The 22620-nt window shown below is 44.2% G+C and overlaps 1 protein-coding gene across 1 annotated transcript in view; it reads left to right on the top strand.

Moving 5' to 3' along the window:
- Nucleotides 1-3018: 3018 nt before the first annotated feature.
- Nucleotides 3019-22620, top strand: part of efnb3b (ephrin-B3b) — a 73146-nt gene continuing 53544 nt past the window's right edge. The window contains exon 1 of the mRNA XM_062444999.1: nt 3019-3167. Within this exon, the coding sequence (XP_062300983.1) occupies nt 3019-3167 (149 nt within the window). The remainder of the gene's footprint in view (nt 3168-22620) is intronic.

Below are 22620 nucleotides of genomic sequence, written 5' to 3'. Positions count from 1 at the left end.
CAGGCAGGGCTGGAAGTCGTATAAGGAGCAGGGCCTCTGCGAAGGATGAATTCCCTTGATGGAAATGTCATGTCAGCACTATTTACATTTGGGCAGTGAGTTCAAGAAGTAAAAAAAAAAAAAAACCTCAACATGGCAGAGAAATTATATGTTGTGTCAGTTAATGTGAGTAAAAATGCACACTAACACGCAGTTTTATCACATCTTGTAGCTAACTGTTTTGTTTGGGGTTTTTTAAATCTAAGAGTGGCCAGATACATCTCATCATTTTTAAAGCGGTTATGCTGCGATTTACCATCTCCATAAAATTAGGGGATTCACAAGAACCTGATATTTTCTTTTATGGGTCAAGCTTCAGAAATGCCAGATCCATCATTTCCCATAATGTTGGATCTTTGATTACACCCTCCCTGTCCACTTTTTCCAAACCCCGCACCTGCAGTCTGTAACATCGGCTTTCTGTTATAAACTTGGAGTCTGACAGTCCAAGCTGAGATAACCCTGACTTCATCAGGGTTATTTATTAAACTCTGGAAAGCTACCACCAGAGCCCTAGGAGATATTATACAACTGTATTCACAGGCTGAGTCATACTCGTGAGGATTAACTGAGCTTCATGTGTGAAATCAGTGGAGTGCCCCTTTTAAGGACATCTAAATGTGTGCCTTAGTCCTCTTGTAGGTTTGATTTTTCTACAGAATAATGTGTGAAAGACTGTAGGATGAATAGAAAAGTATGCAAAACTCTTAATATTCTCGGATATTACAGTTCATTTGGTGACTCAACAGGCTCCACCATCACTTTAACACACAGTGCAGTCAGGTTCATGCACTGCATCCACCACATGGGGGCAGTACAGCCACAGTTTTGACAGCCCTCCATTATCAAGCTCATGCATGTTCCCGTGCACGTGTGAAAGTGTATAAATGAATCAGTGTCAATGTTCCCGGCGACCGGGGGCCTCAGTGTAAACAGTGGTGTGTGTGGCCCTCAGCAGGGCCTGTCACCCGGCTCGTCCTGTACCTCGTCATGCTGAACGGCCCACTTTGAAGCGTTGGTGCGCTTCCTCTGATCTGTTAAGGCAGAGGCGGGCAGGGGGATCACATCCTCCCACACAGAGAGGGGATTCTTTTTGTTTAGACTGGACTACAGACCAATGAGGTGGATCCAGTCTGATGATCATGTGTGACATCAACCCAGAGCCAGTCATTTCATTGTTATCTGTACTTTACAATGACATGCAACTTATTCAAAGTATGAAAGTCTAATGCTACTTTAACCTTTTAAATTTCTGCAGTGCTATTCCTTTAAAACATCTATAATGAGTTACAGTGTGATCTCATCGTGTACCTTGAGGCACATTTCATCTTAATATTACTGTAATAAAGCATAAATACTCCTATAGGGACCTATAGCTTCACCATGACATTTGTGTAATATCCCTCTAATATTCCTGCTAGATTTTTTTCAACTCTATCCTTTTCCAGTTGGACGTGTGATTCACAGTAAATACATTGAGGGCGCTCTTGCTCTTCCATCTCGGCGTTGAAGCTGAGGAGGGCGCACGTTGGTGCGCGTCTAGAAAGGTGGGGGGGTTCTTCTTCAGCGTTTGAAAGGAGGCAGAATAGAGCGCCAGGGAGTCCAGAGGTCCGAGTCGGGGGCCCCTGAAACTCAGAGAGGAGGTGGAGAAAGGAGGTGCTGAAAGGGACTCGATACCGCCTCCCCCGAAAAAGCCTGGAAGAATTGCGCTCCGTCAGTGCGCCCTGCCTGCCAGTCGGAGGATGGGGATTTTTTTTCCATTCATCCACGTCCCCTTTTTCCCTCCTCCTTCTCTCAAACAACCCAGTCGGTCTGTCAATGTGCTGTGAGCATTAGGGCAAGTCAAACCAGTGGGATTTTGAGGCAGAGAGACGGATGAGATAACGAATGAACCGCTTTCTACTGGCCGAGAAGAGACGCGTCCAGCTCTCCAAATGATGCGCTACATCAGATAGGCGTCAATTTCCAACAGGGACTGATGCACAACTCGCATCTTATTATTATTTTGTATCACTTAGCAAGTTTCACGTTGGCTTTGTGCGACCTTATAAGAGTGGAGATGCTTTTCTAGCTCTTTGGTTTCTTTTTGCCTCAGTTTACTTGTGTTGTAGCTTGAATAGATTCTTGGATTTACCATCGATTTGGATCTTTTGATTCTTTCTTTTTTTCCTCATTTTCAACCAATCCGTTGCTAAAGGATTTGCGGATTTACAAGCCGTGTTCAACCTGTGTTATTTCCCAAAGAGGAGAATAAGGATTGTAATGCGCATTGACTAAAGCCCATCGAGCATCAACATGTCTTTATGAGGATGGAGCTGTGGACACGAGTGACATCTTTTCCATATTAAACGCTTTTACCTTCACAGTTTTGGCCTGAGCTCGACTGTTTTCCTTTCCTCGCAGACTGACAAGATTTCTTTTCAGTCCAGTCTGATATGTTGGAAGGTAGATCTTCTTGCGACAAAACAAGGTAGCCTAATGGGAGAGAAATCACATAGAGTCGGCACAGAGAACAAGGGAACATTGTTCGGAAAAAGACAATTAGGGCGCACCGAAAGGCAACAGAAATAGCTCTTGGGTGGCGATAAATTTCAGTAAATTCGATTCGGTGGAGTTATATTTGAGCTGAAGGAACGCTGCTTTGGAAGAAAAGGAGGACTGATGACAAATTAATGGGAAAGTCATGGGATTGGCACTGAAATAGTACGGCCGTGGACGCGCAGAAAAACCGTCGATTTTGGACAGCCAGACGCACGGATTGAACAAGTTTCTCCTGCACATTTCAGAGTGTGTTTTTTGGTTTGATCCAGTGCCATTTGATGCATTTTGGATCCATGAGGTTATATACAACAGGCTTTCGCTTCACTCTTTGACTGTCTCTACCTATAGCCGGCTCGGCTGTAGTCGCTCATCCTTTTGTTTTGAGAGTCTCCTTGCAACAGCATTGAAAACACAGAAAAGATTACCCGTTTCTTCTAAATGGGGCTACATATGCTGGGTTTCAGGGTTGAGATGGCGTGTCGAGGAAGTGGGAATGGATTGGGGATCCTGCTGGTATTCTTACTGGATTTACTGGGGACGACGGCCAGCAATATGGAGCCCATCTACTGGAACTCCCTGAACGAAAGGTAAGAGGTTCTCAAATGCAAACCTTCGATTTTTTTACTGCTTCCCTTAATTGCAGATTTGAGTTTAAACTTCCCTGCCCACGCCTGATTGAATAATTAGTGTAATTTCATGTTGGAAGTTGGGAGTGCAACCAAAGCTCAAGAGATGGAACATTTAATGAAACTCGTTCACTGCTCAGTGTATGGTAGTAATGCAACATGGCACACTAGACACTATAAAGTTAGATAAGAGCAGAAATTCACTAACGAGTAGAGGCCTACCGCATATAAAGTCCCTATAGAGTATTAATGATTTTTCATCAAGGTCTCTCTTTGGCCAATTCGTCACACCGTCTTCCCCAAATAACATCATTCCATCATTAGTGTTTGCAGTATAACAGGAGTTCAATAGAAACAGGGTAATGTGATAAATGGATACACCTTGAGTTGAAACAGGCTGCTTTGTTTCACAGCTGTTCTGAATTTGTCACACTCTCATTGATTATTGTGGATGATCCAGCTGTAGTTCTTTTCATTGGTAAAGTCCCAGTAAGCTGCAGGGGAATAGACACAGGCTTGGTGGTGTGTGTGTAGGAAAATAAAGACTTGTGAGATGCTCTAATTGCTGTTGCTGGATGACCTTGATTAAAGCCTAGGCCCCGGCCGCAGGCCTCTCTCTCTCTCTCTCTCTCTCTCTCTCTCTCTCTCTCTCCAACACCCAGTCTGCCCAGTCGGCCACGCTCATTTGCATTTTTTCTTTCCCCTGGAGAAGGTGTCAGGCATTAGTTGAGGAAATGTCATTTTAAACACCTCTCTGCCGTCCGGCCTTAACGACCGACACCACTTTCCTCACACCTCTGCCAATTTCCTTGTGTCTGAATAGACGCCCGGTGGGGGCGAGGAGGGGCTGGAGAATAACAGGGCAGCTTGTATGGGAGGGGGGGGTTGTTCCACCAGGCTTCACTTCTCTACTCCTGACTACTTTTTATGGGGGAAAAACTGGATTGACAAGGTCGATAAATAATTATTTGTAAGCCAACAAACTATCTTGGAAGGATCAATAATGCTACATTTTGATTATTTCTCATATTTTACAATTCAGTCTTCAATTTTTCATCTGTTCATATTGCTAAAAAAATTGAAAAAATAAAATTAGATTTATGTCAGCTACCAAAACCTTGCCATCTCCAGCTCACACCCATGCCAGAGGCTTTTTCCGAGAGAGAGAAACAGGTTTTTACTGCGTCCGTGTGCTGTAGGCTATGCTGGCTGCCCAGTTTCTCCCCTTTCCACAGATGTGACTGCGTGGGCCCCGCTGTGGAGCCAGGCATGAAACCCTTAATGAGGGCTTTTTGTCAGCAGTGGGTGGATTCACCCAACAGGGAGCAGAGTTGGACACGGGAGGGTAATTTTCACTGAAAAGCTAACAGCCTGGGCTTTTGAGGCCTTACAGGTGATTCCACGCCATTGTTTCCTAATGGAGTTTAGTGTTAGGTGGGTGTCAGGGCTTAGTGAGTGAATGGGCCTGGCTTGCAATTAGAAGGGTGGTGGCTTTGACACCAGACTCTACCGTCATCGCCAAGCTCAAGCGTAGATTCAAAACACAAAGCCTGGACTATGAAGCTTCTTCACAAAGCTTCACAATTCATAGTTAATCAGCTTAGTCATTCCTCCCGTTAAGTTTCTTGGCCCCCTCACACACTTGCATGTACTTGTTTCTTCTCGGCCTCTACATGACAAGAGCAGTACTTTAGTTTCCACTGCCTCAGGGCAAAATAGGCTTTGGCCCTGGGCTGAAATATGTTAAGAGCCCATGCTCGGCCAAATAGTGCGCATCTTCCAAGGACACAGTCCTGAGCCCACACACATCTGGTTTGTACTTCTGAAATGAGGCGAAAAGTAAGCAGAAGCAGTCTGTATCAATCAGGTGCAGGAGTGCATGTATGGTTCACATCTCTTCTGTGTAGCAAATGGACTGTCACGTTGTTAACCTCTAAACCTCTGCTGGATGTACCGCTTTGAAGTTTAGACCGTCCACCTGCAGCTTCCCTCCACCTCTCCTCCCATCTTTCTTTCCGCCTCTGTGAGCAATCTTCAGCTCCCCTCTCTCGCTCTGCCCCTTCTCCCCTCTGTCTTTCACAGCTTTCGCCCCCTTTTTTCTCATATTTTTTTTCTTCCTCTCACAATGCCCTTACCTACATGCCCCCCCGCTTCCTCTTCCATCCGTCTCTCCCTCCTTTTTCCCTCCTGTCACTTTCCGTCTGTCTCTATCTCTGCCTCGCTCCGTCAAGCCCCCTTCTCCCCCTCCCGCCCCTCCTCCGGTGCAGTGACCAGACGTAGCAAATTGGAAACATGTGTCACATCCAGCCACTAATTATAGCGCTACATCAGCCACTGACACACCCAAAGATGTGTTAGGAGTGATGGGTTGAGGAGGAAAAGAAGGCACCCATGGGTGTAGTGAAGAATACCTGACTTTTAGCTGCCCTTTCATTTACAATATTAATTACTTGAGTATACAATAAGCTAAAAAAATCAAGCTGACATGTATTATAGTAAAATATAGTTTGAAAATACTTAGTCATCAGGTGCTGCATCCACCCTTTTATTGACTGCTCCATCATTTTAAATGACTGTTGCCCGAGAGAAAGAAAAGAAACAGAGCTGTGCAGAGAGGAATATAAACAGACAGGTGCTTGGAGGTTAAAGAAAAACAGGAGGAGCAGCAGAGAGAGCAGAGATGAGGAGGAGGGAGGAGGGGGGTGGGGGCAGGGGAGACAGTCCCAACCTAAGTAAATCAATACCAGTTAAGTCTCAAGTGCCAATACAGGTTCTGCTTGAGGAAGAGAGAACTGAACCAGAACGATCACCTTGGGAAGAGCTTCCCCCCACCAGACATACATTATCCTTATCTCAGCATCTCCTATTATCGGCCTTACACGGCCATCCTAATGAAAGATCGAATCTTACATTACTGCTGAGGAGTTGGGTGGGGGTGGGGGGGTTAAGGGATGCTGGAGTGCAGGTGACCCACCCACACACACACAAACATACACACAGACACACACACAGGATCAAAGAGTGTAGGTCACACTGATGGACACACATATACACAGAGCGAGAAAATGAATCCAATTAGAGAGAATGTTGGCTGTGGTCACTCCTCTGATCACAGCATATGGAGTTTTGTAGTTTTTGGCTGTTTTGCAAGTTTGATTTCAGTGTCTGTTCTTAAGGCCAAAGCGTCTCATTCACCCCCCCTCCCTCTGCTCGCAGCCCCCCCTCCCCTTTTTCTCTCTTTCCATACTTTGGTAAACGGCTGTAGATTATTGTAAACGGCTGCTGAGGGTGGGTGTCTCCTCGCTGTGCGCTCGCGGTGACTTGTAATACAACTATTCCCCCTAAGATCCACATTAAAATTTAATCCCCCCTTCCCGTTTCTCAATAATTCATTAATCGCCGGCTAATTGGCGCCGGATAAAAGACTAGCTAACTAGGCTAAGTGTTTCAACTACAAAAAACCAGAGAAAAGACTCCCAAAAAAAAAAAAAAAGACTGGAAATCTTCTTGGTGAGGGCACTTTGGGATTGAGCGCGGAGAGTGGAATAAGTGTTAGTAGGTCAAACGGGGTGTCCTATCAGAGGAGCAGCATGGCAACACCCGTTTATTGATTGTTTGTGTGTTCTAAACTCCACACCCGGTTTCACCCTTGCGAAATTCACCCGTAGGTCTCCCCTTCGTGAATAATGCATGCATGCACTGAGGCCTTTCTGGGCTGTGTGGATAAGTAAGCAGTAGCCTGGTAAGCCTACACGCATCCTTAGGCTAAATGATTAGAGAATATCCACTGGGTAGCTTTTTTTATGTTAAGAGGGAGTGTAAAAACAAGAGAAGGAATGTCGTGGAGAGAAGAGAAGGAAAGAATATGAACCATATTGCTCAAGCTGCCTTTTTAAAGGAAGCAGGCAGCGGCTCTCCTCTTCTCCCTCACTCCCCCCCCCCAGTGAAAAAGAGGAGTGTGTGTAAGTTTACGAGCTGAGAGCAACAGGAGCTGTGAAAAGAGGTTTCAGCTGAGGTGGCAGAATGGAAAGGCAAAGGGAAGGAGAAAGAGAAGGCAGCCAATCCTTCCAGAGGCTGGAATCTCTTTCTTTTCTTCTCTTTTCTTTGGGCTCGCAGGCTGGCAGATGGACACACAGGTATGCAGTCGGATCACGAAAATACAGACGTGCGTACAGACGGATCCGTTGCAAGCGCACATTCACAACAGATGCCTGCACACGAACACATAAATGAGCCTCTGGGGGCGCGACCTCCCCTCCCATCTCTGTCGGACACGTGTGTAAAGAGTGTGTGGTCCTAATGTATCTCCTTTGTTGCATGTGCTAGTGAGCATTAAACACACACACACGGTAAACACAAGAAGGGAAGACACACACACACACACACACACACACACACACACACACACACACACACACAGGAGAGATGAGGAACTTGGTAGGCGTCACGGACTGTTGTTTCACACGGAATTCATTCATTATTTTATCACTCGATTATAAGTTTATTTGGCAGGGGCAGTGCACATTCATCAACATCATAACAGCTATAAAGCGGTGTTGTAAATATGCTGGGGTTAGCTAAAGAACTAATTTACTTCTTCACTCCCTCGGGCTTTAGAAGTGACTTTGGGATTTTGGTAATTGTTAAAAGTGCTGATGATTAGGATGAAGGAGATTAAAAGCGTGTGGCTGGCTGAGCTAGTTCAGAATGTTGGAACACACGCAGAAACAAGCAACTTTCTTTTTTGGAAACATATGCAAACACACACACACACATACACACATACACACACACACACACACACACACACACACACACACACACACACACACACACACACACTCACAATGTTGTAGTAGTGGTAACAGTAATCCAGGCTGCGGGTCTGAAGAGGTCACATGTGTCCCAGCATCACTGGGCAGATTGCCCTGGGTGACTGAACCCCAGAGCCCCTTAGCAAAGCAGCCAACACACACACACTCGCACACATAAACACACACACACATACACACATCCTGGCCTCTCATTAGCTTGCTTCACAGCACACCCTGCCTAAGCAGGATCATCCAATCCTCCTGGCAGCATTTGGACTGGGCCAGGTCAATCCTCCTCCCTCGGGTGACAGAGAGAGGCGGACTGGTGGGAAGCCAGTCCGAAGGTGTGTGTGTGTACGCACGTGTGTGTGGACTTTATGGGCCAGAGGGGGGTGCAATGTAGGAACAACTTTTCCCTCCAGTCTATTGGCTTTTTCCTCTCCTTCTTCTCTGTCATCCCTCCATCTTCCTCTCCCCGCTGTTGAGTTTTGTTGAGGCTCTGTATCAGAATACTCCCAGCTCTGCTGCTCTGCAGATCCCCACACCACTGGGCTGGGCTCACATTGCAGCAGCTACTGTGGCTTCGGCATCATTCCAGATAAATGGGATAGCAGCAGGAGGGAGTTGATGCTGTTGTCATTTCATATATGTGTGTGTGTGTGTGTGCCTGGATGCTGGTTTGTGACAGAGGATGCGCTGGTATGTGTGTGTTTGTGCCTTGAATACTAAACAGCGTGGAAAGATCTCCAACATCTAATCCGAACTGCGTGTGTAATGTGCACTTTGTACTGCAAAGAAATCTCCCTCTAATCATGTTCTTATTGTTATTGACTACTTAAGTCTTATTTCCTTTTAAAGAAGTGAAACAGTAGTTAATTATTTTAACCCTTTCCCAACAAAAAAGGAACTCATTTCAAGTATTTTTTCAAGTTGAGTTTCTTTCTTTTTTTGATGATGATTTTGTACAAGAAAAAACATTTAAATACTTTTGGTGTTTTGGCACATTGCTTAATTTTTTGTAAAGGAAATAAGGATTTTACAACATGTGTAAGACAGGAATTGCTTGATCAAATTTTTTTTCTCTGTGTATGTCTGTTAGTGTTCGTTTGGTCTTTTCACACCTGCTCTCCCACCCAGCAACATCAAGGTGGAGTCCTATTTTGCATAGTCCAACACACGGTTATGCAGAACTTGTTAAATGCAAAACAAAGTTCCTTCTTATCTCTCATTGAGCCAGAATACATTCCAGTTTCAGCCTTTGCCTTGCATCACTTTCATCAACGCTGAAACTCCATCACTCTCTTCTCGCCGTCTGCCAACGGACGTCAATACAACACTCTGACTGGGCACCGGCCCAAAACGGTTTTGTAACTAAATGTTAAAGAGGGAGTATGTGTGTGTGTTTGTGACTGTGTGTGTGTCTACACAAGAGAGACAAATGAGTGGGTTTGCTGCTGGACAGCTGTGACATGGCACAGCTGAAGTTTTGGCAAACAATTTTCGTCCGATATGTGCAAGAGGGCAGAAATAGAAGAAGCGGGTGTTGTAAGGGTGAGATGAAGTAAATATAGAAGAGAGAGGAAGGGGAGTGGAGAGTTGACAGGGTCAGAGAAGAAAACAAAAAAACATGAGAGACGATGAGGGAAGGCGAGTTAAGAGAGAGATGGATGGTTTGGGAGTTGGGCAGGATTTGACAGTGGTACTGGCTGATGTGACACGAGGCAGACAGGGAGAGTGACTGATGATCTATAGGTCACCGCCATGACTAGCTGCTTCCTGCTCGCATACAACTGAGCCGGCCTCTCATTCCTCATTACTGACACGTCCCATAATATTTATCCCTGTGAAGTCCAGCATGAAACCTGGTAAGCTTTAAAGGAATGCATTGGCGTTTTGGGTGGAATGAGCTCTCTGATCAACTTAGCATGCCGCGATTAGACAACCAGCAGCTGTTTCCCCTCTCTGTGTTTGGTATTTACTACTCCTCTTATATTAAGATATGTTGCAAACGCACACACTGTGCTTAAACTTCACACACAGTATGTAGGCATCACAGAGTTAGAAATGATTCCAAATGCCTTGTTGCAGAACAGTGTGTTGATGGACCTATTTGCCAAAAGCTCAATCAATTCCATTACAGGAAATCTCTATGATTTCATTGTATAATCAATATCAGAAGCTCATTGTGTTCCAAGATGAAGTGTTGTAATTTACATTTATTGGTGAAACCTCCTTGTTAGAAAGTGACAGTTTGATTTTCTGCATTTCACAAAAGAGAAAGTGAGTCATGTGTTGGTAGAAATTGGTAAATAATACAGTAAATGCAAAACACCACATCTTTTCTGTGTAGTAAGAAGAGTTGTGCTTCTTATTCAAAAGTCAGCTTGCATTCTCTTCTATTGAGGCTACAGTCAATTGATGTCTGCCTTGTCGTTGATAGATTTCATCCCGTACGATTGTTGGTGAGTCTCGGAGCCAACACTCTTTGATTCTGCGAAACACACTCCAAAACCTGACGTTCGGAAGGCGAGCTTTTCTTTTATTCTACTCCATTGTAGCCGAGATGGAACACAATCTCTCAAAGTCATGTCGGGAATAACAAAAATACACCGTCAAACAACAAAATGGACCTAGAAATGCAAGGCGCAAAGCCAGTAGCTGCATGCTTTTTGTAAGTGATAAAGTGGTTACAGGTGAAGGTTTTTTTTTTTCTTTCTTTCTTTTTTTTCTTTTTAAATATCTCATTTTACATTTATATTTTTGGCATAAGATGTTATCCAGAGATTTGCAGACACACACAGAGCTGCAAAAGTAAGCATACATGAATCACCCTGCCTGCAAGGAGCCTGGTAACAAAGCAGAGCAACTACAAAATGATACATATTTGTGTGTGTGTGTGTGTGTGTGTGTGTGTGTGTGTGTGTGTGTGTGTGTGTGTGTGTGTGTGTGTGTGTGTGTGTGTGTGTGTGTGTGTGTTGGGGGGGGGGTAGGATGTGTGGATCCTCTGGCTGTTGCACTAGATGTTTGGTCTCCTGTGTGGGAGATGTGGAGACCTGTTACACCAAAGCATCTTAGCTTTAAGATAATCTTTACCCATTGACTTACAATGGGTAAGAGATGATCCTCATGCTAAGAGGCTTTGGTGGGGAACCCTGTCCTGCTCTGCCTCGCTGCAGTAACACCCCAGTCATCTTGAAACTTGGCTAAATAATAAACGAACACATTTATTACCCCATATGAGCACAGGCCTTCTTCTCTACCTCAGATCTTTTGCAATATTCGCCGTGCTTAAACCTCAGCACCTTGATTAGTTTTCCAGGCTTCACGCTTTCTCTGCAGATGCTTGTGTGAGCGCGAGTGTGCGTGTGTGTGTGTGCGCATATATGCATACTTCTAATTAGGAGTTAAAAGACCGTACAGTGAGCGTAGTCCATCTGGTTTTGGCATTATCCCATCGTTGTTGCAGTCTATAGGGAAACTGACCTTGGCTAGCTGCTCAGGGAAAATCACACTCCATTTCCTGGGCTGTGCATTAAATACAATTTAAGTAGGATTGATGTTAGAAATGCAAGATTAATTCCTCAGTTTTGGATGCAGGTTCGGGCCTCAGGCTTCATGAAAGTTGTCCGTGTATCTCAGTTTGCAGAGATCATATACTGAGTTGGAAGTATAGCATAAGCCACATGTTTTCAGTTTAAATCGTTTTTTTGTGATTTTAAAAATGTGCACTTGTGGTTAAGCAGAGGAAACTTTTGTCTCAAGGTCTTTTCCTGCTTTTGTATTTCATTGATGTTGCTGAGAAGTGAACAAAAACAGTGCTAATGAGACATATTAACTTCAGTCTAAGCAGTACTCTCACAATATTATTCTCTTGAAGGAATAGTTCAACATTTTGGGAAAGATCCTAACTTGCGTTCTTGCTGAAAGCGGGATGAAAAGATTGATAGCGCTCAATCAAGTGGAGCTGGAGCTAAGAGGCAGTTATCTTAGCTTAGCATTATGACTGGAAGCAAGGGGAAACCGCTAGCCTGGCTCAGTGAAGTAAAAAAAAAAGTGCATACCAACAACTAAAAACCTCAATCTCAATAGTTTTATCCAGACAGACACAGAAAACTGAAAATGTCTGCTTGTTCCGACCTCTATGTTAAGCTAAGTGCCTCTTTGAGCAAGCTAGGGGAGGACAGAGCAACATAAGCACCGTTTTTAACATTTTCTAGCAGGTCTATAGAGCTATTGAGAGGGAACACTTTGTCAACCATACTATTAACCTGAGCTATATTTATCATATAGGCCTACCTGACTGTTAACACACACTTGATATGGCTACATTGATAGAAAAACATTTCCAAGACGGAGCTTTCCTCCTGAGGTCTCGATACAAGTGTTAAAATCGTGTGTATTCAGACACACGCATTAGCTTTTCCTCCATTTCCATGCCTCGTTTTTTCTATTGGCCACGCAGGTATTCATCACAGCGAGCAAACGCCTAAAGTTCTGGGCTCGAGCTGTGCTGCATCCGCATTTTCCTCGAGGCACCGAAAAGCCGTCATGGTGCGGCACACGCCATTGAAAATAATGGGTTTGAGAGCACAGTGGTGCCGTTGTCACGTTGCGTCTGAAAGGGCCTTCAGCGAGAAAGTGAATAAGTGCATTTCCCCCAATGTCAGACTTTAAAAGAGGATTTAGTTTTAATATAAATATCTATTCTTACAGGTACATCTTGTGCCAAGTTGTGTTTGATGTTAGATATGTTTAGCTTAAGCTTAAGAGGGAGTGTTTTGAGGAGCTGAAACGAGCACCTGGAGCAGGATCAAGAGTAGGGAAGTGCAGCCAAGAAGAAGCAGAATGACTTGAGCTTTGTTCAAAGCACTGAGGGACAGACAGAAGCAGTCGCTGAGGCCACTAGTGTCAAATTAAAGGATAATGGTAAATGCTAAGTTGTAGAAAGTTCTAAATTTGAAAGTAAGCATCAGAAAGCCCGCAAACTGATTCACTTACACAACAGTGTTTATCTAAAGTTGATAAGAAAAACTAACATTAGTCACCATAAACCAACAGTCATATCAAAGCATGAAGCAGAACTTCTTTTCCAAGTCAAAGAATGTGCTATTTGTTCTCATTTTAACGCCGGGGTTGAAGGGTTACATTGTTCTTTTTGGACTGAGACAATGAATCATCCTACATTTATGAAGCCTTGTCAAAACTGCATTAGAACTAAGAAATGCATAATTGTCAAACTGAAACAAGGCTTCTTTTTTTTTCTCCCCTACTTTGTGGAAAGTGGACATTTTGCCGATAAAACCATTTTAACCTGGAGGGATGATTTAAGGCTGAGTATAAATTCAAACTAGCTCAGTGCCTCCAAATGTTCTTTTTTTCTTTTCTTTCTGCAGCATATGGAGTGCAGCGCAGTGCTTTGTTGTCTAGGACAAGCAACTCTTAACAAGATCCATCTTGTATAGACAGAGCAGTGAAGTGGATTGTTGTTGCCCTGTCCACATGCCATCATCTGATACCCCGGCACTGGCTATAATACATGACTTTGTGTGTGCGCTCGAAGCGACAGAGTGGCTTTCTAGCGGTTTTACCCTCCTCTGCTCAGTCTCTCAGTCTCTCTCTTGCCTTTGTCCTCATGTCTTACAGTCTGCGTTCAACACACACCAGTGGTCATATACACTGGCATACACACATCCAGGCATGCATGCACACAGTGGAGAGCTTGTATATACACACACATCCTCATGCATGCACAGATGAAAAATGTTATTGCTCCCAGTGCTGGAAAAAGTCCAAGTGGAGGGGTTGAATTTCTTCAGAGGTAACCCCCCCCCCCTTCCCTCTTTCTGTCAGTAGCATATCCCTCACTCCTTCCTTCCACTCCTTCTTCTCTACTCCCTCACTCTCCCTCCTTCACTTCATCCTCCTCCCTCTGCTCCCCGTGAACAAAAGAGCTGCCCTCCCAGCGCTTCCACTGAAAGCCCTCACACACACTCGGCTCTCGAGCTTTCGCACTCTCCCACACGCACTCTTACTCCTCTCGTCGTCTGCAGAAACCGGTCCACTTCTCCACACTAATCCCCCCCTTCATGTCTTTTGTCTTCTCTTTCACTTTTTCTCTCCGTCTCTCTCGTTGCCTGGCTCTCCACCAGTGTAAATTTCCTTCTCTACATACCCAAGCCGTTATCATGTTACAGCTAGTTGGCAGACTGTAAAGTTTATTCCCCTCTCTCTAAAAAAAAAAAAAATTGCTCTCATCTTATTTAGCTTTTGTTTCTCTTCTTCTTTGTGGGTGTTTTTTGATCTATGGGTTCTCTTTTCTCCTCATTCGCTCATCACTGTCCAACAGTAAATAGGTCCTCTGTTGTGACGACAGGATGAATAATCATGATTGCCTATCACTGTGGTGTCAAAGTAATTTGGGAGTCACTGTGAACCACACACACACACACACACACACACACACACACACACACACACACACACAAACACAAACACAAACACACACGTATATGCATGAGCAGATGTACCACTCCCTCAAAATTCTCAGAAAATCAGGAAGCCATTCCCTCATTAGCAATCCCGTCTTCTTACCTCCCGTCCAACAATCTTTCTTTCTCAATTTATTTTTATCAGTCTTGCTCTCCATTGGAGTGCAGCTGTATTGCAGGTCCCCAGCCACAGGAGGGGGAAAAAACAGATGGAGCGCCCTCCTTTCTTCCTTTCTTTCATCCTTCCTTTCTTTATTCCCTCCTTCCCCACAAAGAAAATCAAGCCAGAAGAATGCCATTGCACAGGGTGATGGGAGAAGGGGGGAGATGGGACAAAAGCCTTCCTTTTCGACAGTCTCTCTCTTGTGCTCTTTGGTTTTCAGTTGATGGATGGGTGGCACCAGTGTGGGTCAGTGTGCTGAACATGTACAGCCCTGTACTGTGTGGATGTATGTGTGTGTATGTGTATGCATGCGTGTGATGCTTATTTCCAATGTGGCACCGACAACTCTCCGGATGTGTGGTCTTAGGTTTTTTGGAGAGAGCGTGCCTGTCCTTGCTCACACACACACACACACACATATACGCACACACAGCTGCCGTGTTGTTTGTGTTCGGTTCCTCATTTTTTGTGTTTCGATAAAGCCACTGGTCCCAGTTAGGCCTACCCCATCTGGATAGAAGTCCTGGGTGGCCGTTATATATATGTGTGTGGCGTGTGTGTACACAGCTGAGCATTGCAACACGTCCAGTTGCTAATGTGTGTTTTCTGGCACTTGGTAAATCATACACATTATCTGATTTCTGAAAGCCTTAACATAGCCGTTGCAGAATGGCCAAACAATGCCACGATTGTGTATAAGTGCTGTAATTCAACTGTATTTTTTAACGTTATCTCTTTTTAATCGAAACCCTTTGCTTTCTTCTTATGTTTCCTCTTAAATTTAATCACTCTTGTGACGGGCGAGCTAACTCTATTATGGTGGTACTTAGCTAGAACAAAAGATTTCACTCAAGGTCTTGTTTTAAATGCTTCTGTACCCTCATGATGCCCTTGCATGCTGAATAGAGTAAGTTTGTGTGTGTGTGTGTGTGTGTGTGTGTGTGTGTGTGTGTCTGCTTGTGGATGTGATTGTGTGGATATGTCAGGCATGCGTCATGCGTGGGTGCGTGCGCCTGTGTACATGCCCTGCGTGGGTTTGTGTAGCCCCCCCCCCCAACACTGCTGCCTACCACCCCCCTCCATTGCCGCATTAAGCATTATTTGCAAAACAACACAATAACAAGAGACAAAGCAAGTTTTCTGGGCAAGCGTGAAAACAACAGAAACCGGCCTGTACCACTTGACCCTATGAAGGGGTGCGGCGTGGTGGTGAGGGAGGGGGTGATGAGGTGGTGATGAGGTGGTGCGGAGGGGGTTGTTAAGCCAGAGAGATAATCCCTCCAGTCACGGCGGCCCCCCTGTGCTAAGGCTCTAACGTAGCGCGCTGGGCTGTCAATCACTCAACAAAGCTGTCTGTAAGGGGATTATGAACCAATGGACCCTCCCTCCTCTCCCTCACCCTTCTTTTTTTTCTCCTCCAATTGCCTTTTCCCCTTTCATACCTCCTTTTCTTCCTTCTTTCTCTCATACCACCTTTTTGCATCTCACCCGCTGTGTTTTCCACCTGTGAAACTGGCCGTCTGTCCCCTTGTCCGCTGTCCTCTCACAACAAAGTGTGCCTTTCTCCAACTACACATTTTGCTTTGCTGACTGAAGCTTAGTTTATCTTCAGCTTTCCATCCGTCCTCCCTCTGTCCTCCGTAAGCCCCGTTTCTCTCTCTCTAAAGCCCCTCTCGCTCTTTCTCTATCTCTTCGTCCCACCCGTATGTTATTTCTCACCTAGACAAGAGACAGGTGTTTGTGCACACACACACAAACAGAAAGAAACGAATGCAGTCAGTCAGTACATCTTCTTAATGTATGTATAAATGTATTATCGCTTATGGTCTTCACATATGGAGCATAATGTGTATAATTCTGCCTTACATAGGGACAAATCTGCTTGTAGAATCAATTTATCAAACTTTGATATATAGCACCTTTCAAACAAAGAAAAATATGGCTTGGAAATGAGCTCCATTGTAAAAGTTGCAGACGACAACACAGAAGTCAAACTAACAGCAAAGTTGCATAGAGGAAAAACCAAAGATCTATGAATGCAGATTTATGCAGAGCATCAATTTTGCATGCAAGTCATGATCCACACCCTTTTTTCAAACCTTTTTTTTTTTTTTTTTTTTTTTTTTTTTTTGGCCCGTGCACCCTCAAAACATACATGCACCAAGCTGTCGTCTGGCTAAATGTCACCTCTCCTATAAATGTGATGAATAGCTGGCAGTCCTATCTTATCTCTCCGTACTTAACCATGCTGTTTTAAACCCTGCCACAGCTTCCATCAGCTCCTGCAGGTGGTGACAGAAGCTCCTCCTCCCGCAGTCACCCTCCATTAATTCCCCCGTTTCCCTCGCCGACTATCTCTCCATCTAACTGTCTGTTAAACGTCTGTTTAGTTCAAACGTCTGTCAGTGCTCAGACTAGCTTTCACTCCTCACCTCCGTTTTTAACCGGTTCGCCCAGCTGTGTGCTCCTGTGTTTATCCCTCGAAGTCACTCTTTTGCATACTCTCTTTTCCTATCCAGTGATCATCTGACCAGTTTGGCCAGTAGGTCATGGTTTGTAGCAGGATGTTAACTGGTTAATCTGGCTCAATCCTATGAATAATCTTGCTGCTTTAATCCAACATCCAGGAGTCAGCCCTGCATGGCAGACATGTGGATTTCTCTTTCTGTTACTAATGAAAAAGACATGGAAAGGTCAAGGCAACTTTTAATTAAAGGTCTGTTTAATTTCAAGTTGGCATTACGCTGATCTTTTATTAAAGTTTAGTTTTTGCCTCTCTTAATGTCACTTTTAGAATTCTAAAAGTATTAACTAACGTAAAGACTGTCCCTTTTCTTTGGGATCAGTTATTTAAGGATTCTTTGGCTGTAGAAAAATGTATTTTTATTATTTGATTTGATTTTGTCACAGGCCAAAAGTCTTCAAATTTGATTTTTGGTTCCATTATTTTAAATCTCATTTCAGTTCATCCGAAAGGGTTTTTCATGGCTAAATTTAGACTTCTTGTTAACTATAATAACCCTGAAGGAGACTATGATGCAAAGAGACTTCAATTTGTTCAAAAAAAATAAAACACACAGACGAAGAGATGCTTAGATTTAACAACCATTCATTTTACCATTAAGAGAGCGAGATTAGACAATGGCAACGATTGAAAGTGAGGGAGAAAAGGGGAAGAGGGAGAGAGAGAGAGAGAGAGAGACTTAATGTGGGTGACAGGATTGTTATCTAGCGGGCGGCTGATGGCTTTAACAGCTGTATTATCTTGTGTATCTCATATTGGATTAAGCTTCATTCTCTTTCCCATGTCGAACTCTGATTGACGCTCTGATTAAAGACATCCACTGGCAGGGGAGAGAGGGGAGAGAAATGAGAAGGAAAGGGTGAGGAGCTGTGCTTGAACTGCTACTCGTGCTCCAAAGCACCAGTTTGTTAGATTTGTGTCCGAGTGAGTTCTGCTACCGGTACTGCACTGCCACTTTCACATGAATAAATGGACTTGTGGTGTAGTTATTGTAATTGTTGGGCAAAAAATAGGCTTGTTTCCTGCTCGAACAAGCCACGAGAGAGGCGAGAGAAGGTGTGAAGTACTGTACTGCTGTGTTTTGATAGATTGAGGACTCTCGCCACCGTCCAAGCTTTTACTGTTAAAAAGGTAAAAGGAGTTTATCGTAGTGGAAATCACGGCTAACCTGCGCCAGTGGAAAAATGCTAGTGTCGGCCAAAATAGACCCGTTTTCCCGCTCAAACAAGCCACAAGAGGTGAAAGGCGAGAGGTTGAGAGGAGGTGTGAGGTAGAATATGTCAGTCAAAAAGCTGCTGGATGGAGCTTAAATTTCTGCTTGCACCTCCAGAATTTTCTGTCCATAAATGGTGTGTACAGAAGGCAGCGGGACATTTGTGCGCATGTATTATTAATATTTTAGCATTGGAAGTGACTCATTTGTTCCCTCATTTTAATATTTCTTGCGCATGATTTCTGCCTCCATGTGAATATAATGTGTGATGCTGGTGAGGAGAAGAAGATAAAGGAGAGATGAACAGAGGGGAGGGATGAGAGTTAAGAATGAAAAAGAAAGGTAAAGGATGAGAATGTGTCATACCTCCTTTTTAGAAACTGTGACTCTGATCCATTTGGTCTCATCACACCTCCGTCTTTGCGCGTCACTCTCTCTCCCTCTCCCTCTCTCACTTCTTTTCTTACCCCCACTCTCTCCCTCTCTCACCCTTTGCTTTCCCTTTGTGGCACTTGTATCTGTCTCTCGCTACTTCTCACTCGTTCTCTCTTTCATACCCTGCAGTCTCTCACCAGCAAAAAAAATAAAAACTTCTCATGCTCAGTTTGGTGTGCACCCTGTCAAGCTTGCTTTGAATGCACGCACGCACACACACACACACACACACACACACACACACACACACGCACACACACACACACAGACACACACAAGCATATACTACTATAACTCTAGCATACAGCCAAGGGAATAATAGAATCAAGGAATACTCTGAGATAAAGCGTAGAAGGGGGGTGCGCATAAAAGGATAAAGCAGACTGAGAGGGATAGAGAGCTTCATATTATTAATTTAGCCAGAGAAAGAGAAAGAGAGGGAATTTCTTTCAATCCCCCCCCCTTCACGGCTGCTTCCATAGAGCTCTATAGTGGTGCACAATGGAGAGATTGGAGCAGGAGGGGGGGAGAAACAGAGAGGTAGATAATCCATCCTGCTGTATAAACCATGGAGTTAACTGTTTCATACCGAAAGCTTGGCCTGCTTTTATTCCTCCGTCATCATTGCTCTAATTTCTGTCTATCTTTGCCTCACTTTGTTTGATTTATTTCATCTTTTTTTTCTCCTCCTCCCTTCTTTTCTCTTCATCTCCATCCTTCCGTCCCTCCCGTAGCTTCTCCATCAACCTCTCTGTGGGCTCTCTCTCTAATCCCCCAACATTTCTTCCAGACCTATAGACTAGAATAAACCTGCCCACACCCAGTGTGTGTGTGCGTGTGTGTTTCTGCGAACGCGCGCATGCACACACACACACACACACACACACACACACACACACACACACACACACACACACACACACACACACACACACACACACACACGACTCTTTGTGTCCTATATGCATGCATCACATGCCAGTGTATGATTTTCGGTGTGTGGTTGAGAGTGTATGTTCGCAGTTGGCAGCCCACTTGCCCGTTGAGTTTGGCAGAATACCTCCTCATCTGGCACAGGAAGAAGGGAGGGCGTCCCATAGCGAGGGATTACACAGACTTACACACACACACACACACACATACACACACACATCCATACACACATGTATTGGCACATATTTCTACATTAAGAAATGCAAAGCCACATGCTTTCAGCCACACACAGGCGTATTTGGGGTGGCTCGCTCATTCAGACACTAAGATATCAGTTTCCATAAATTTATTACTAAGTATTGTGAGCCAAAAAAGTTTCAGCCCCTCGAAAAGAAAAATACACACCCAAAAAAGATACTGTACATCATTCCTTGTGGCTTAATGTGTTGGAGAAAGAGTAAATATTTTTGTCCTTACAGAAAGAAAAGTCGACACTTCTTTATGTTGCTATAAACCGAGCTATCTCGGCAGGATGTGTCTGGAGCTGTGAAGCAGTACTCTAGCCATCCTGCCCAACAAGAAGTGAAATGCCAATGAAATGCATTTCTGTAATAGGCCTGCTGACAGTGCAGCAGCTACACGCACTGGGAGGAAATAGTCTCCAGAAGCCTGTTACTGTGTAAGTGTTTCTTTGTCTCTGAAGAAAGATGGAGTTAGCAGCATGCAGGGAGGGGGGAGTAGAGTGTGAGCCAGACCTGCACCTTTTGTATGAACCTGATTGATAGGTGTGTCTGACCTTTAGCACTTCTTGAGAAATCCAACAAGTCATTTTCTCACCTTATATTTAGTCCCCTCTGTATCTGCCTCACACACACACACACACACACACACACACACACACACACACACACTTTCAGACAGGCCCCTGGATGGAAACCTAATTCTGTCTTTTCTTTCTCTCCTTTTCAAAAACCTCCCAATTACTGCCACTCCATTTTCCACCTCCCTTCCTCTCTCCTTCTCCCCCTCCCTCCTTTCTTAACGAGCAATCTCGTTAATGTCAGAGCGCCTCTCTCTCTCTCTCTCATTCTTTCTCTCATTCAGGCTTTTGGCCCATAGAGAGAGAAGGAAAGAGAGAGAGAGATATGAAGAAGTAGAGATAGAGAAATCAGAGCTCAGCTGAAAGAACAAGTGCTGGATGAGAGAGGTTGAGGGAAGGGAGGGTGTGGGCAGAGAAAAGCCAGAGCCTCCATAATAATGGCTAGACAAGTGTGTGAGATTACTGCCCTGGTTTCAGGGGGGACATAATTATATGCTGCACAGCCTGTCAGGAAAAATGAGATGAGGGGGGCTGTATTTAGTGATGCACCCGTGAGAGATTGGTGAGGCGAGGGCGATGACTAAATCTGCACCACAGCCCGAGCGGCTCCAGACCTGTGTGTGCGCGTACATACGTGTGTGTGTGTGTGTGTGTGTGTGTGTGTGTGTGTGTGTGTGTGTGTGTGTGTGTGTGTGTGTGTGTGTGTATGCATATTCACAGGATGAAGAATGTTAAGCCATTGAATGCTGTAAATTATTCAGAGGCTTCATGCATGGAAACATTATAATTCCATGTCTGAGTGTGAATTACCCTCCGTTTTACCCCCAGGCATATTTCTAACTCTACCCTAAGGCCTCAGGGGAGATTAAAGGGTGTAAATACTATGGAAGCTGGACCAGCATATAAACCACATGGAGAGGCCAGATACCCCAGCAGGATGTGGCTCAACTGTACTCTGTATGGTGCTTGTTCCCATGTGTCTTATATGCACTAACCATGAATGACATATCACTAATGACCAAATTAGATTGAGTGATTTGTACAGATTTCTGCGAGATAGTTAAACGCTACATTTCCCACAGGCTGCAGAGGTTCCCATCCAGTTCACTTACTGCAGTATCTACGAAGTGGGATCTTACTTACTGTCCGTTCCTCTCCTGGCTTCTTCCTTATTTGGAATTTTTCAGCAAGGGATCTCCAATGATAAATGATTTGTTTTATTATTGAGATTCAGCCTTGGTAATGTCAGACATCACAAATATTTGAATTAGAATGAATTGGCCTGACATTTTCAGGATACAAGAGCAACAACACCTCATGTACACTGCAAAGATACACATGGGATGCATGTCAAGAGACAGAATGTTGCCCAACAACACTTTAGATAGTGATTTATCGTCATTTCTTAAGCAAAATGCATAAATCTGCTGATTACAGCTTCTTTTTTCCTGTTTTTACAAGATTGTATACCAAATATCTTTGGGTTTTTGGACTTGTAGTTGAATAAAATAACCACCTTGCACTCACAAATGCACTGACTGAGATTAATCAAAATAATTTACAGATTAATTGGTTATGAAAATAATCTTGAATAGTAGTCCTAATATGAGTTTGCATGTGCTTAACTGCTTTAAGCCCTGGTCATACTGGAAAATGACACAGTTGAGTTCCTCTGTTCATACTGGCAAAATAGGTGGTAGGCTAGCTGTTAGCCTGCTAGCCAGCCAGGAACAAACAAGGCACATGCTCTCTCTCTCTCTCTCATATAAAATTCTCTTGTCTCATAACTGTGTGCACCATGTCTCTGTTATGAAGCAGTCTTATACTCTGTCAGAAAATGGGTTATATAAAAGTAGATGATGCAACACGGCTAATACACTATGATAGCTTGCTCTGTTTTGGACTCTCCAGGCTCTTTGTTCCTTAAAAGGGTCGGCACTGTCAAGACAGTTTTGTAAAAGTCAGCGGTGAAAACTTGTGTCTCACAAAAGTTGAAGTAAGGATTCATTTTGCACTCACAAGGG

The sequence above is a fragment of the Scomber scombrus genome, chromosome 23 (genome assembly GCF_963691925.1).
Source record: "Scomber scombrus chromosome 23, fScoSco1.1, whole genome shotgun sequence".
In the NCBI taxonomy this organism is placed as follows: Eukaryota; Metazoa; Chordata; class Actinopteri; order Scombriformes; family Scombridae; genus Scomber; species Scomber scombrus.
This window is presented reverse-complemented; position numbering and strand designations above follow the sequence as displayed.